The 14,353-nt window shown below is 41.2% G+C and overlaps 1 protein-coding gene across 2 annotated transcripts in view; it reads right to left on the bottom strand.

The window, feature by feature from the left end:
* The window catches only part of LOC138268348 (SLAM family member 5-like), a 586,627-nt gene that overhangs the window by 118,682 nt on the left and 453,592 nt on the right, over positions 1 to 14,353 (bottom strand). For both annotated transcript variants that reach the window (XM_069217902.1, XM_069217901.1), the window contains exon 7: positions 9,552 to 9,641. In XM_069217902.1, the coding sequence (XP_069074003.1) occupies positions 9,552 to 9,641 (90 nt within the window). The remainder of the gene's footprint in view (positions 1 to 9,551; positions 9,642 to 14,353) is intronic.

Below are 14,353 nucleotides of genomic sequence, written 5' to 3'. Positions count from 1 at the left end.
TTTTATAATAAATTCTAGAAGGCCTTCATTTTTTGATCAGTTGAAAATCGATTAACAATTAAACTTTTGACAATTTCAGTTTTGAAATCAGGATCAAGTCTAGCAGTGGAAGTATAATAAGCTGCAGCAACTTTCAAATAGTCTAGAAAAAACGAGTTGGTGTGCAATGGAGCTGTAACAGGTTCTTTGAGACCTGGCTAAATCATGGACTGATAGAGTTAGTCGCATTTTACTTCATTTTGTGCACTGCCAAAAAAATAAAATTCAAATGACATTTGTGACTTGTCACCTTTAGCTATCATGTTTGAGTAGCTGATACAATGTGAATGTCTTGGCAAATGATTTTCACCTGTGATGATGCTGCATGAAGAGTGGTATCCTGCAACAATGCTCTGGTTAGGAGACTAAGGGCCAGATTACGAGTTGGGCGGGCTAACCGCCGGACCACCAATATGACAGTCGCTACCACCATACTATAAACTCACCGCCGGAAAAGCCGGCGTAAACAGTGGGGTGTCTTTGGCTCTCAGGCCAATGCCACAGGACTGTCTCCACAGCCAGTACACTTGGAATGTGCACTGCCTGCCATGGCAGACAGTGTGCATTCCAAGTGTGTTGACAGGTGGGTCATGGGCAGTGCAAGGTCCCTGCCATAGAAATTCTGCTGGAAAGGCAAGCCGTAATCAGCATGGCGGTGCTGATATTGGCACCGCCAAGATTGAGCATGCCTTGTACCGCTGCCAACACATCGGGATCTGTAATCCTGGTGGTTGCAACGGGACTGTGGCGGGCCTACCTGCAGCATCATCACCAATGGAGCACCAATGATGCAGTGCCCTGACTGCCACCCCAGGTACTGCGGTCCTAGGACCACCATACTCATAATAAGGCCCCAAATGAAGAATTGTTGGAAGAGCCAATAAAGAAAGAATAGGCAACAACTCAAGAGCAGCAGAATAGTGAGCTTGAGATAAGAATACCTTCTGCCACCAATATTCTATTGTCAGTTCAATGTATGTTGGAATCAGGGAAAAATCAAGTCCTGGAGCCAGACAGTTACCCCTCTGGACATGCTCTTTGAGTTTGCACTGCACATTTTGTCTGGTGCAGCCATTGTGTCTAACTAGACAAAATGCCTCTCCTGTAGCCAGGTACTAATACATACCACACGTCAAAAGAATAACATACAAACTTAGAGTCAAGCAGGCAACCTGCCAGCTTAGTACATCAGAGGGGGGGCTATGATCGTGGCTCCCCTGTCAAAGGACTGCCTGTCCTTTTCAGAGATCCCCATCTGCCTGCGGAGGATCACAACATTTACAGAGCTACTGCCAGTATGAGAGTTTCTCTGAAGTCAGAAGAGTTTATTAAGTGGCACTATGACTCTTCAGCACCATTCTCCCCCAGAAAACATTTTTTACTGCATGTTGGTTTCACTGCTTTATTTTCCTTCTCGGCATTGGCATACCTCACTAGGTGCTCTGAGGCTGAGAAATCTAGTGATGGTCAGCCCTCACTTTATAGGGTGGGCAACATGCACAATGCCCTAGCAGCCATGTAGCCAACAAGCAGGAAGGTCAATAGATTTCCCTGGAGGAGCAATTAAAACTCTGCCAATGGAAACTATGAATAAGTAGGTTGGTGAACCATCAATGTATGGCTGTTATTCTCTAATTCACCCCTTATATCAAGACATGTGTAGGTAAATATTAGGGACACCGTGTTTCTGACTTGAAGGAATGTCTTTTGTAGTACAGGCATTATGCACGTCAAGCAGTAGTAGTGGGAACTGGTGGTGTTTACAAAAAATATTAGTGAAACTGGTTAAATTAAGTCTCATTGGTGCTTGGTTAATGATGCCGAGGACAAGGAGTAAGTATACCAGCTCCAAAAAGTTCAGAGATAGGCCCACAATCAATGTGCCTTCTTTCTCCAAGAAAAGAGAGTGTAACATCTTACATGTTTGTATTTCCATGAGGACTGAGATGTGCTATACTTTGTAGCTTACATCAGGATGCCTCTGCGTGAGTGGATGATGTTGCGGTGAAATATGTAGAGAGAAAAGATTCTGTGTGTCTCGCTGGTCTTGGAAGTTGTAAGGGCTAACAGTGGAGGTAAGCCTGCATCTGTGTGTGTATGAGCACTATAACTAGTAACCTACTACCAAGTGAATAAACAACATTTTTTGACAATGACCTGGGAGAAGTATTATTATTCCACTGCTGAAGAGTCATTCCATATTTGATCCCAAATGGCCAACCGGGGAAAAGGATATTCACAAGGGAGAAAGTAAATGACCTACAATGTGAAAAATGTTGTAGTCCCTAAAATAGAGAAACAGTCATCAAGGTAACCCCTTAAGAGCACTGATGGAGGTGTAGTGTAAAGTAATCTGAGACAAGAGAAGATAGTCACCTTGGTGGAATGGAAGATCTTGAAGATGCAGACCATTTTGAGCCTGATCAGGCCAGAGGAGACAACTTCCGCAAGGAGAGAGTAACTTTGTGTAGCCACTGATATTCCTGGGCCACACAGTCGTGTTCACTTGTAGCAAAAAGAGTTTGTGTGTTGGCTATCAGGGCTTCAGGGGACTAAGTGGCAAATATATAGCTGCATACATTGGAGAAGGGGCTTTTACTACTCAAAGTATCTTAATAAATACCAAAACTCCCCGTCTAGAGCACCTGTAAATGCTCCTTAAGCTCATGGATGCTTGCCCATACCTTCTATCTCAGCAACCACCACTACACCTTTGTGCACTCTAGAAAATATACAACATGGAATCACCCATGAGAATGGGCCAGAAGCAACCAATAACTTTGTACAGGGGCTGAACACCTCTCGTCTGTACGTTTTGTTTTACCTCTTCTAAGCCACAGGTCATACTAAAAATGCTACAGGGTTCTCGATGTCTGGCATTCCCCCTGATTGTGGAGGAGGTTCTTAATTTCTCCTGGAGGATTCTTGCCAGTGGAAAGCCATGTCGCTGCCAATATTCCACCTCCTCAGCTGTCCAAGGGGATTACTTAGGATCCTTTTTGCATGACATGTGTGTAAAAATGTGACTGTGTTACATTGTCTTTGTCCCGAAAGGTGTGCTGAGTCTCCATTATTCAGAAAGTGGGTCACCTTCTTTCATTCCCATCGTGAATTTCAGCGACTTCCTGTTTCAGTGTCCATGTCTATGGCTCATCGTCCCACAGTTATAGTCTCTGAGTGTTTCTGTCACACTTTCTAAAGGCTCATGCCCATTTCTACCTGCTGCTCTCTTACTTTTTACACTACCTGTGTTACAACAATCAAATATCTTATCTCTGCATCCAGGGTTTCATGACCTCCTGCATCAGCCTCTGTGATTCAGCACTTCAAATCTTGTGTTCCAGTGCCCATGTCTCCCTGTCACAGTGACCATGGTTCCTTGTCCTCATGTCTAAATCTCCTACACTATTGACATACCTAACTCTCTCTTTTCCAGTGTATGGCGGTTTTTGTCTTTGTGACCAAGTCTATATTGGGAGAGGACATATTTTAAAATTAACATTCAATAAAGATGAAGTAGAGAAGACAGGTGAATATTTCATTGCAGGACTATAGGCTACAATTATGCATTCATCTTTTATTTGCCACTCGTCTAGCACCTTTTGAGAATCTTCAAAAAAAACAATTCCAAACTAGAATCAGAACACCACAGTACATAAATAGTCCCTTCACAGACCTATCCTACTCTTTTAAATGCTGCTCCTGATGAGATAAGTATCACTCTCATAGCTATCTTAAACTTATTTGAAGTGTAATGAAAAATTAATTATTTAATTAATGGTGGTTTAGTTTTGTTACAATCTGCCTTCTAATTTTAGAAGCATAAAAGGTAGATGAGATTATATGATAATCAATGTTATTGCTAATCTTGCTGTTTTAGGTTAAATCAGATACAATTCTAACCTAAGATTTCAGTTATGGCCGTGCAAGTGCTTTTCTTTAAAACAAGCACATTTTTAGAAACTTTGTGGCAGGTCTTGTGCTTACCGTTCTTGGAGGAATGGTTTTCTCACTTGCGCTCATGATTTAAATTCTTTCTTGGCGTAGACGCTCGCATTGAAGATTAGGAGTGTAGCGCAAGGTCAGCATGCCCCACTCTGCATGCATGAGTCTTCAAGCTCCTGTTCAGTATGAGGACAGGAGTGTGGCGCGAGGTCGGCGTGTGCTGCTTTGTATACACAGGCCTTCGTTTTCTTTAGTCATAGCCTGGAGATTCAGTTTTCCAACCGCTCCCTCTGACTGCATATTTTGGAAAGGCAATTGGCTGCTAAGATCTTGCGAGATTGTGGCACCCATATTGGATTGAGCCTTTCTACATAACACAACATATGAGGGGGAATTTATCAAAGATTTAAGTCGCGTAAGTAATGGTACATAAACAATCGATCTTCTGACGCAAAGATGGGAGTTACGAAACTTAACAAGTGTTTTATATAAGGAGGAATTTTTTATGTGTTATTGTTATGCTTAGTATTTGATGGATTTAGTGTATAACTAGAAGTAGTATTTTAAGTTTATAGTGAGTTATTAATATGAAAGCAGAATATTGGTTGTTGTCTTGAGATCACAACAGCTAAAGTGAATTAGAATATTAGGAAGAGGCTCATTCAACAGTAAATGAGAGCACAGGTTAAAGAGACCTTGGATGATATCCTTAAAGAGAAAAAGAGGAAAGAGATGGATTTTTGCGAGGAATATTTTTTGTTGTCTGAGGATGATGATTTGAGAAAGTAAGGTTGTAAAAGATTGAGCAAAACAAAGCACTTGGAAAATAGTGAAGTAAATAGAAGACAGAGAGATGGTTTAAAATTGATAAAAAAAAGAAAGGTGTCCTTAGCGGCACACAGAGGAAAGGTGTTCTACACAACGCAAGTGTCCTTAGCAACACACATGAAGATTAGTTGAAAAATTCAGATGAAATGCCTTTTCCTAATATAAATAATGATTTGGATAAATATGATGAATATGTCTTTCACATAACTCCGGATGATTTTAACATGAAATGTGAGAGTTTTAAGAGTTCATCCTCAAAAGACGTTTTAAGGAATCCTATAGAGGAAGAGATGTTTTCTCCCTTTAATATAAGACATCTCATAGTAGTGATTAATGGCCAATGGAACATGTTGGAAACATTATTAAATATGGTTGAGGAAGCCCCTAGAAAAAGGAAGTGAGAAGGATATTGAAGGTGGAATATTATAGGCCAGTAATTGATGATAAAGTGTGTGTAACACCTAATTTAGATCCCGAATAATGTTATTTATTTTTTTACTTAGGATGGGTATAGATCTACGTAAAGAATTGGAGCAATCTCTTAAACAATGTCAGGACAAAGGTATAGACATTTTAGTGTCGTTGGCTAGAATTTTTGCCATGGCAGAGGATGCGTATATTAACAAAAATGAGGTGGACTTGGAATTATTATAAGGATGGTGCCGAAGAGCAGTAATCTTATTAGGCAATGCTAATGCCGGAATAATGACTGAATGCAAGAAAGCCGTTCTAATGAAAATGAGTTGTTAGCTAGGTGACAAGGCAGAGAGAGAAGCCAAAAGTTTATTGTTCAGTGAAGGTTTAGTTTAAAATTTTAGGAAAATATGTATCTACCTTCGCAGCTTTTGACAAAGCTCATGTAAACATGAGGAAGCTTTTCAGTAGAGGTGTTTTTGGAAGGGCCAGTACAGGGGGACTTGCTTCTGACCTTGGAATGCGAAGGCCCAAATACCACAGTCAGTGGTAGAGGTTATCAGACCTCAACAGGTGTCTACCCAAATAAAGGCAGAGGTAGTCACACTGAAGAAGCAAGAGGTTTGAGTCGAGGACTGAATCAATATGGAACCCCAGGTGAATATGGTGACTATAATTGGTTCTTTCCAAGAAAAAGTTGGAGGAAAGCTAAAAATATTTGTGGACACATCGAAAAAGATAACAAAAGATCCATGGGTCTTAGAAACAGTTCAAGGTTTCAAAATTGACTTTGTGAATTTTCCTTGGCAGGTGAGAGAACAAAGAAAGATTTGTATGACAGAAGGACAAAAGTAAATAGCAGATGCAGAAGTAGAAATTATGTTGCAGAATGTACAATAAAACAAGTAGGAGAATGTATGAAAGTTACATAAGCATTCTTTTTTTGGTACAAAAAAAGGACAAAGGATGTAGACCAATAACAAATCTGAGGGAGTTGAACAAACTTTTGACATATAGACATATCAAAATGGAGGGATTCCATTGTTTGAGGGATATACTGTTAAAGAACAATTGGCTAATGAAACTGGATTTGAAAGATGCTTACTTCACAATTCCAATGGGAGAGGACAGTGAGAGATTTCTGCAGTTCTGTTGGAGGAAAAGGGCATATTAGTTCCTGTGTCTTCCTTCTAGATTGTCCTCGCCCCATGGTGCTTCACAAAGGTGATGATAGTAGCCATGGCTTATTGGAGGGAAAGAGGAGTAAGGTCAATAGTTTATCGAGACAATAGTTTGATTATGTCCCAAGACAAAGAACAGTTGAGGAAAGACTTAAATACGGTGAAATAATTATTGGAAAGTTTGGGTTTCATTATTAATTTAGTGCCAGCACAGAGGATGGAATTTTTAGGGTTCGACATAGACACTGTGAAAGTTATGCTTCAGCTTCCAGAAAGGAAAATGAAGATGATTCAAAGTAAATATCGTATGTGGTGAATAAAGATGTTCTTTCTTTTAGAGACGTAGCACGGATGATAGGTTTGCTGTCTCCGTTCTTTCAGGGATATTCCCAGGACCGTTTCATTATCATGCATTGAGAGAATGAAGATAGAGGCATTAAGAAGAGGTTTGTGGAATGGAGACAAAGGGCCCGATCATGAGTTTGGTAGATGGGAACACCCGTCCGCCAAACTCATGATGCAGGGGTTGCCACCATGCTGGCTACTTCCCCGCTGGCCCTATTAAGACTTTCCCGCTGGGCTGACCGGTGGAAACCAATGTTTCCGCCAGTTAGCCCAGTGGGATAATTGAGCTGGGGGCAATGCTGTCACTCGAAGGGGGCGCCATCAGGACTTTTGAACAAGGCTGTTGAATTACTGGAAGGGTCATGGGCACCTGGAACAAGTAGAAGCTATAGGGGAATTTGGAAAATGTGGTCTAGTTGGTGCACGGAGAGGTGTTTGGGAATCCGTGGATGCACCTAGATTTGGTGAATTTCTAAGTAGAACAGTTTGAGAAAGGTCTAAGTTACAGGACTTTGAACTGTTACAGATCTGTAGTTTCAGCAGGTTATGATATTGTAGATGGAAACTCAGTGGAGAGAAAAACTATTGTATGTAGAGTTCTGAAACGCATGAGATTAAGAAGACCTCCAAGAGTAAGGTAGTATGTTCTATGGGATGTAAATTTACTCTTAGCGCTGTTTCTGTCCTGGCCTGGGAATAGGTATCTGGATTTGAAAACGACTTTCAAGCAAGATGGCTTCTTTACTGTGGTTGATTTCTTGCAGAAGGGTTTCTCGTGTGAAGGCATTGGAGGTGAGTAACAAAATGAATGGGCCAGACAGAGTATATTTTGAAATATGGAAGAGAACAAAGACAATGCCAGACGCTTTATTTTGTCAAAAATTTTAAGAATGTAAAAAATTATGTGTAATTGAATGTTTGAATGAATATGAAAATAAAAAGATGGAATATAGAAACGCTCGAGAAAAACAATTATTTATCTTGTATGCAAAGCCATTTGGAGCTATGAGTAATGCTACTATAGCAAGATGAATTAAATGGGCTATGGAGCAAGCAGGTATTGATGTTCAACAATTTAAGTCACACTCTCTAAGAGGTGCGATGGCTAGTGAAGCGCATGTTTCTGGTAATAGACTGGAAGAAGTTGTAAAAGCTGCTGGCTAGTCAAATGCAAGCACTTTTGCAAAACATTATTTTAGACCAATAGAGCACATGCGGTGTTGAAGGGCTTTCAACATGCATAATGGTAGCCTCCAATCTTGTAATGAAGTAGCGATCTCCAAATGAAATGAACAGAGAATCTAGATTTCATTAAAGACACTGAGGCTAACATTATCCCTCCCGCTGCTTCTCTTGTTTAAAAGAAGAAACATATTTTTTGGTATATATAAGTAGAGAGGGAAGAAGACCGGTAATACAAATTTTACAGTATATCTTTTTGAAAGAAATTAATAATTGTTTTGGTGTTGTTCATTTTTTTTAAAAACAAGGAATTTAACAAGGTATTGTATTCACAATGTTGTTTATTTGTTTAGGGCGTAATGGAACAGGACAAATAGGAATATTGTTTGGGAAGAAATAGTGGAAGAAGGATATGAAGATTCAAGTTTTGAAGTCTGCTGCATTTAAAGACATGGAGAGTTATGTGTATGGACTATTTATGTACTTTGGTGTTCTGTTTCTAGTTTGAAATTATTTTGTTTGAAGATTCTTTAAAGATGCTGCAAGAGTGGCAATTAAAAGATTAATGCATAATGCTAGCCTCTGTGTCTTTAATGAAATCTAGACTCTCAATTCATTATTATACTTGTAGAATCGCTATTCCCAACTTTGAGTGAGTTTGAGTGACTTTACTTGAAGTAAAGTCATACCTGCCAGGCCGGGTGTGACATAGGATTTCCTACCACAGAATTTCCCTTAGGTGGGAAATCATGCAAAAGAAATTCCAGTGATATCACAGGTAAACTGTTGAATAATTCCCAGCAGAGTAAGAACAGCACAGCTATAGGTCTTTATTGTTCTGAGATGCTAGTCACATCTTTCTTACACAATCTCAATCAGAAGAAAGCCCCATGACGTGCATTTAGCTAAAGATCCTGCACATCATACAGCTCCAATACAAAGCTACTGTATGTATGGGGTACTGCTGGGTTTTAATTTCATTAAATTGCAAATTAGTCAAGTAAATCTTCAAACAACAAATGAGTTTCTTTTGCGGGTGGTTTATCTTACTACTGAACACATTTTTTAAAGCAAAAACCAACACACATACAGTGCTTAATTTGTGATGCCATTTGTAGGAGGTGGACAAAGGCATTCATTTTCAGGAACCTGGTCTTATTTTTGCTCCTCAAACTTTGACCAAGAGCAAGAAACAGAAAACAAGAAAGGAAGCTAGAAGATAAAAATGGAAGAGTAGTGATAAAGAGAGAAAGCAGGAATGAAAAATAGCCTGCAAGTGTGACATGAAGAGACAGGAAGTGATAAGTGGTTGAAAACAGAGGCTTATGGTGTAATCAAGATGAGGTAGTCTTGGCATTCGGCATCCTTGCGTTCTCCAGTTTCAGCGGATTGCTCCTAAGAAAAATGTTGTGCACTGCACTCATGTAAATATATATTTTTTTTTAACAAATTAAGCTCTGCAGAAATACATTAACATAGTATTCCTATTATCCATTCAAGTTTGCATTAGCTTTGTTGCCATTCTTTATCCTCTTCAACCTTTTCTGAGTTGCCCTGGGTTTCTTTTTCTCATCTAGGACGGTATTTAGCATCCTGTATGAAAAATAAATAAAATACCTTAGGTTGTTGCACTTTGTCATAGACCGTATTTCCTGTATCTTCTTTTGGTGTAGAACAGTTGTTTGCTGATGTAGGAGGAGCTTCCACCTGCAATATAAATGCACTTTTAATCAAAGACATAACGGGCCAGATTCACAAAGTCAAACTGACACACTGGTGTAAGTTTAGTATAGCTTGCTAATCACAAAGGTATTTTACTAGTAATATCTTTATGACCGAAGAGTCTCCACACATAAAAAACTGGACAGTCCACCCTTTTTATGTGTGGAGACTCCGCAGTTGTATAAATGCTACTAGTAAAATACCTTTGTGAATAGCACACTGTCATAAGCTTACACAAAAGTTGAGGTTTACCTTTGTTACTCAGGCCCATTCAGTCATAAGTAACAATGGAAGGTGAGAGATAGGCTATTTCTTGTATACTGAAAAGGACTTGGGGCCAGACGTATCATTCTTTCCAATAGCCATCACCAAATTGCGATTTTTTGTGAATCACAATTAAGTAATTGCTATTGGAATGTATGAAACTCCAAAAGTTTCATAAAACGATTTTACAAGGGCTTACAGATGGACCTACCTCATTAATATTCATTGCGAATGGCTACTATCTTAGGGATGGTGGCCTATTTGGCTCAGCAGACCACCAGGTCAGTGATTACTTTTAAATAAAGCAATCTTTCTTTTTTTTTTTTATGCAGCCCGTTTTCTTTAAAGAAAAACGGTTTGTGTTTGAAAAAAGAAAAATTTAAAGTTTTCATTTCATTTTTTAAGAGTAGGCAGTGATCCGTGGGACCACTGCTTGCTCTTAAAAAATGTTTCTGCAAGTATTCCCCTTTGCAAATGGGTTACAACCAATTTGAAATTGGTGGCAACTGCAATTGTTTTGCGACTGCATTCACGGTCACAAAACAATCATATATACCTCTGCAATTCGGTATTAGGAAGGTATGCCCTTGACATGCCCCTTCCTAACACCGAATCAGTATGAAGTCTCAAATACAATTTGCGATTCGGTAACAAGTTACCAAATTGCAAGTTGGATTTGATAAATACCATGGGTCGTTTGCCATAGCAAAAATGTTTGATACATCTGGTCCTTGGTTCTGGGAAAAGAAAAAATTTAAATACATCTGGAGTCAAAAAATTCAACACTAATGGTGTCAGTTTCCACTTCCATTGTAGAAAATGTCTATTGTGGTCCTGATTGTAGTCTGTGATTGATAATACGACCCATGGAAATACTGGTACTGCTGTGTTAAGTTTTTCATTGGTGAAATAGTGCCTCAATTCCAAGCTTTACTGGTTTGTACAGCTTTAATGTAGTTATACGACATGCCTTCCCCTATTTGGAGGAGCAAACACAACTCAGACAACTGTGTTTCTTCAGTTCAGAAATTTCTCAAGCTTTTACCTACTGAAATTGGACCAGGGAACATTTCATGGGTCAGTGCTGCAATTTTGCATAAATTCTTGTCCTGATTCATGTGCAAACACTCCAAATGGGGTGATCATTCCATGAGAACAAGGAAAGCCCAGATTTGTTTCCAAACACATAAGGAAATTTCCTATTTTTTTACACAATACTCTGCATCAACTAAAATTCTTAATCTACAAAGAAGGTGCGCGTCTGCTCTCTTCCCAAGCACTCGTGCACTCTAAGATTGCCATGCACACACCTTTGCATCATCATGTAAAGATGTCTGTATGAGTTTAGCCTACATTTTGTACTGGAAGGGAACCCTTCCAGTAGAAACTGAAATATGACTTACTTTTAAACATTCCCACCTCGCATTTGTGGTGTACAATACAGCAAACATTCAAATTAGAAGTTTGGATGATGAAATCTTTCCTCCTTCTTTGCAGCTGCTTTGAGTTGGCATCGGTTTTTGGTGCAAAGCCATGTTTACAAATGCTAGTGGATAAGTCTTTGCATCAAAAAGCATGAGTACTTTCTAGTGACAAACACGTTTACCACTGTAAAGAAAATAACAAATCAACATGTTTTGCCATTTCGTATCACTTTTGGGGACTTTGTACAGCCGCAAAGTGTTGATAAATCTGGGCCATGAGCTTTTGCAGCGGGTAATGCCATGTTGCATATTTTTATCTTAACTGCGCCTTACCTTCGTTTTCAAAAGTTGTTTCCTGCCCCATTTCAATTGAGCGGTTAAATGTTGTAATGGGACAGAGAAAAAAGAGTTGCCCTAGGTTTCTTTTTACCCAACCAACGTGCAAGGTCCCAAAAGAAGAGTTGTGCTTTATTACAACATTGTACTTAAGCAATTTCCTGTTGTATATAATACCTGTTGTATAGGTAAGAATGGACACATGTATGGGATAACAAAGCAACTGTTTTACTATGTATATAAATATGTGAAATATCAAAGCATAAACTACTTCAAACGAACAAGAAATAATTGACATCTTCAGAGGTGCATGGATTGTTAGGAATGGTCCAGCCCTATTTCTTTACTGCCCATGGATGCTTGACAGTTGCACTCTTTCCCTTTTAACAAACATCTATCTAAAGATAGTGTTTGAACCTGGTAGCCATCAAAGCAACGGTACTCAAAGTACGGCCCGCGGGCCGCCAGCGGCCCCACGGACCTAGCTTGGCGGCCCGCGAGACGCACATCAAACGCCACATCATAATGGCAGCAGTATGTAAACATAGAAGAGGGCCGCGGGAGCATGCTCCCGCGGCCCTCCTCTATGTTTACATACGGCGGCCATTGTTTATGGCGTTGCCCTGACGATCCTGGAAGCCAAAGCCCCATAAAAGTCAGCGCTTGCAGCTAACTTTTATGGGGCTTTGGTCGTCTGCTTCCTGTCACCGGCTCCACGTCTGCTGCCCGCCTGCCTGCTGTTCCACATTTGTGGCATCTTTACAGTGCTTTGAGTCAGGTAGGGCTCTTTGGTTTTTTATTTATTTGTTTTTAATGTAGTGTGTGTTACTGGGGTAGGCGTGAGAGCAGATTGCGCTGTGTGTGTGTGTTACTGGGGTAGGGGTGAGAGCAGATGGCGCTGTGTGTGTGCGCGCTGTGTGTGTTACTGGGGTAGGGGTGAGAGCAGATGGCGCTGTATGTGTGCGCGCTGTGTGTGTTACTGGGGTAGGGGTGAGAGCAGATGGCGCTGTGTGTGTGCACGCTGTGTGTGTTACTGGGGTAGGGGTGAGAGCAGATGGCGCTGTGTGTGTGCGCTGTGTGTGTGTGTTACTGGGGTGGGGTGGGGTGAGAGCAGATGGCGCTGTGTGTGTTACTGGGGTAGGAGTGAGAGCAGATGGCGCTGTGTGCAGATGGCGCTGTGTGTGTTACTGGGGTAGGGGTGGGAGCAGATGGCGCTGTGTGCAGATGGCGCAGTGTGTGTTACTGGGGTAGGGGTGAGAGCAGATGGCGCTGTGTGTGTTACTGGGGTAGGGGTGGGAGCAGATGGCGCTGTGTGCAGATGGCGCAGTGTGTGTTACTGGGGTAGGGGTGAGAGCAGATGGCGCTGTGTGTGTTACTGGGGTAGGGGTGGGAGCAGATGGCGCTGTGTGCAGATGGCGCAGTGTGTGTTACTGGGGTAGGGGTGAGAGCAGATGGCGCTGTGTGTGTTACTGGGGTAGGGGTGAGAGCAGATGGCGCTGTGTGTGTGCGCGCTGTGTGTGTTACTGGGGTAGGGGTGAGAGCAGATGGCGCTGTATGTGTGCGCGCTGTGTGTGTTACTGGGGTAGGGGCATTGTTTTGAAAAAGGGGGTGGGGTGGTTGTTCCCCCTCTAAGCCCCGCCCCCGCTGTCACTTCAGTGCGGCCCTCGGCCGCAAACCATACTGCAATTTTGGCCCCGAGAAAAAGTTTGTGAGTACCCATGCATCAAAGAGTATCTTGATTCCACTGAATGTCAGACTTTCACCCATGCCCCTATCTACTTGTCTCCTAGCAAAAAGTTCCAGCAAGCCTGAGGATCATCTTGTTATAGATTTCACAGAATGCCTCTGCTGCCCGAAAATACTGTCCAATCACCTCTTTGTGTGTTGCATGAAGGAAGATGTGTCAAATAAGGCTTTGCCATGGCAGTGTGCCTAAACATTATGTCACCACCATGACAAAATGGCCGCTATATTGAGAAGCCAGACCCTTTTCAGTGCTATCCCCTCACCTACACAACAAGCACTGGGCTTTAGTCTTTGTATTTTCACAAAGAGTGAGGTGAGAAATACCACATTTTCCCCATGTATTGCTTCTTTTAATGGATAAATTATGGAATGTGCCCGGAGAGAAGGTTCTGTGTGATTTAGTGGTCTTATCAGTTGAAAAGGCTGGGAGTTGAGGGAACCAAACATCTGGCAGGCTGGCATTAATATCCACATCCTGCAATATGTTGATGACACCATTATATTAGATGAAACGCCCATAGGGCTCCAAAAACACTAGATGCACTCGACTCCTTTTGGAATACTGACAGCATTAAAATCAACAGCTCCAAATCTAGGGTGATAATCTACATTGATAATCTTCAGAGGTTGAGCAAAAAGGGTGGCTTGTTTTTGCAAGAAGCAAGGCCTGTACAGGCAACTGCTTTTAAACATGTAGGAATATGGATTTGGAGAAAGAGGGTGTAGAGATGCACATCTGAAAGCACGGAAGAACTCTGCTCAGGCATTGAACTCTGCCTTGCAAAAACTTCTGAAAAATGGGAGGGTCCGAGACACTACAGTACTGCCTGAGGTTATAGAGAGCAAAAAAATGCTGGCGCTGATCTGTGGAATGGTCGCATTTAGGAACCAGTTTAGCATCTGACTGGAAAGGGCACAGTGCAGTTG

Source organism: Pleurodeles waltl, chromosome 12, assembly GCF_031143425.1.
Source record: "Pleurodeles waltl isolate 20211129_DDA chromosome 12, aPleWal1.hap1.20221129, whole genome shotgun sequence".
Classification (NCBI taxonomy): Eukaryota; Metazoa; Chordata; class Amphibia; order Caudata; family Salamandridae; genus Pleurodeles; species Pleurodeles waltl.
Note: the sequence above shows the minus strand (reverse complement) of the source record. Positions and strands in the feature narration are given on the sequence as shown.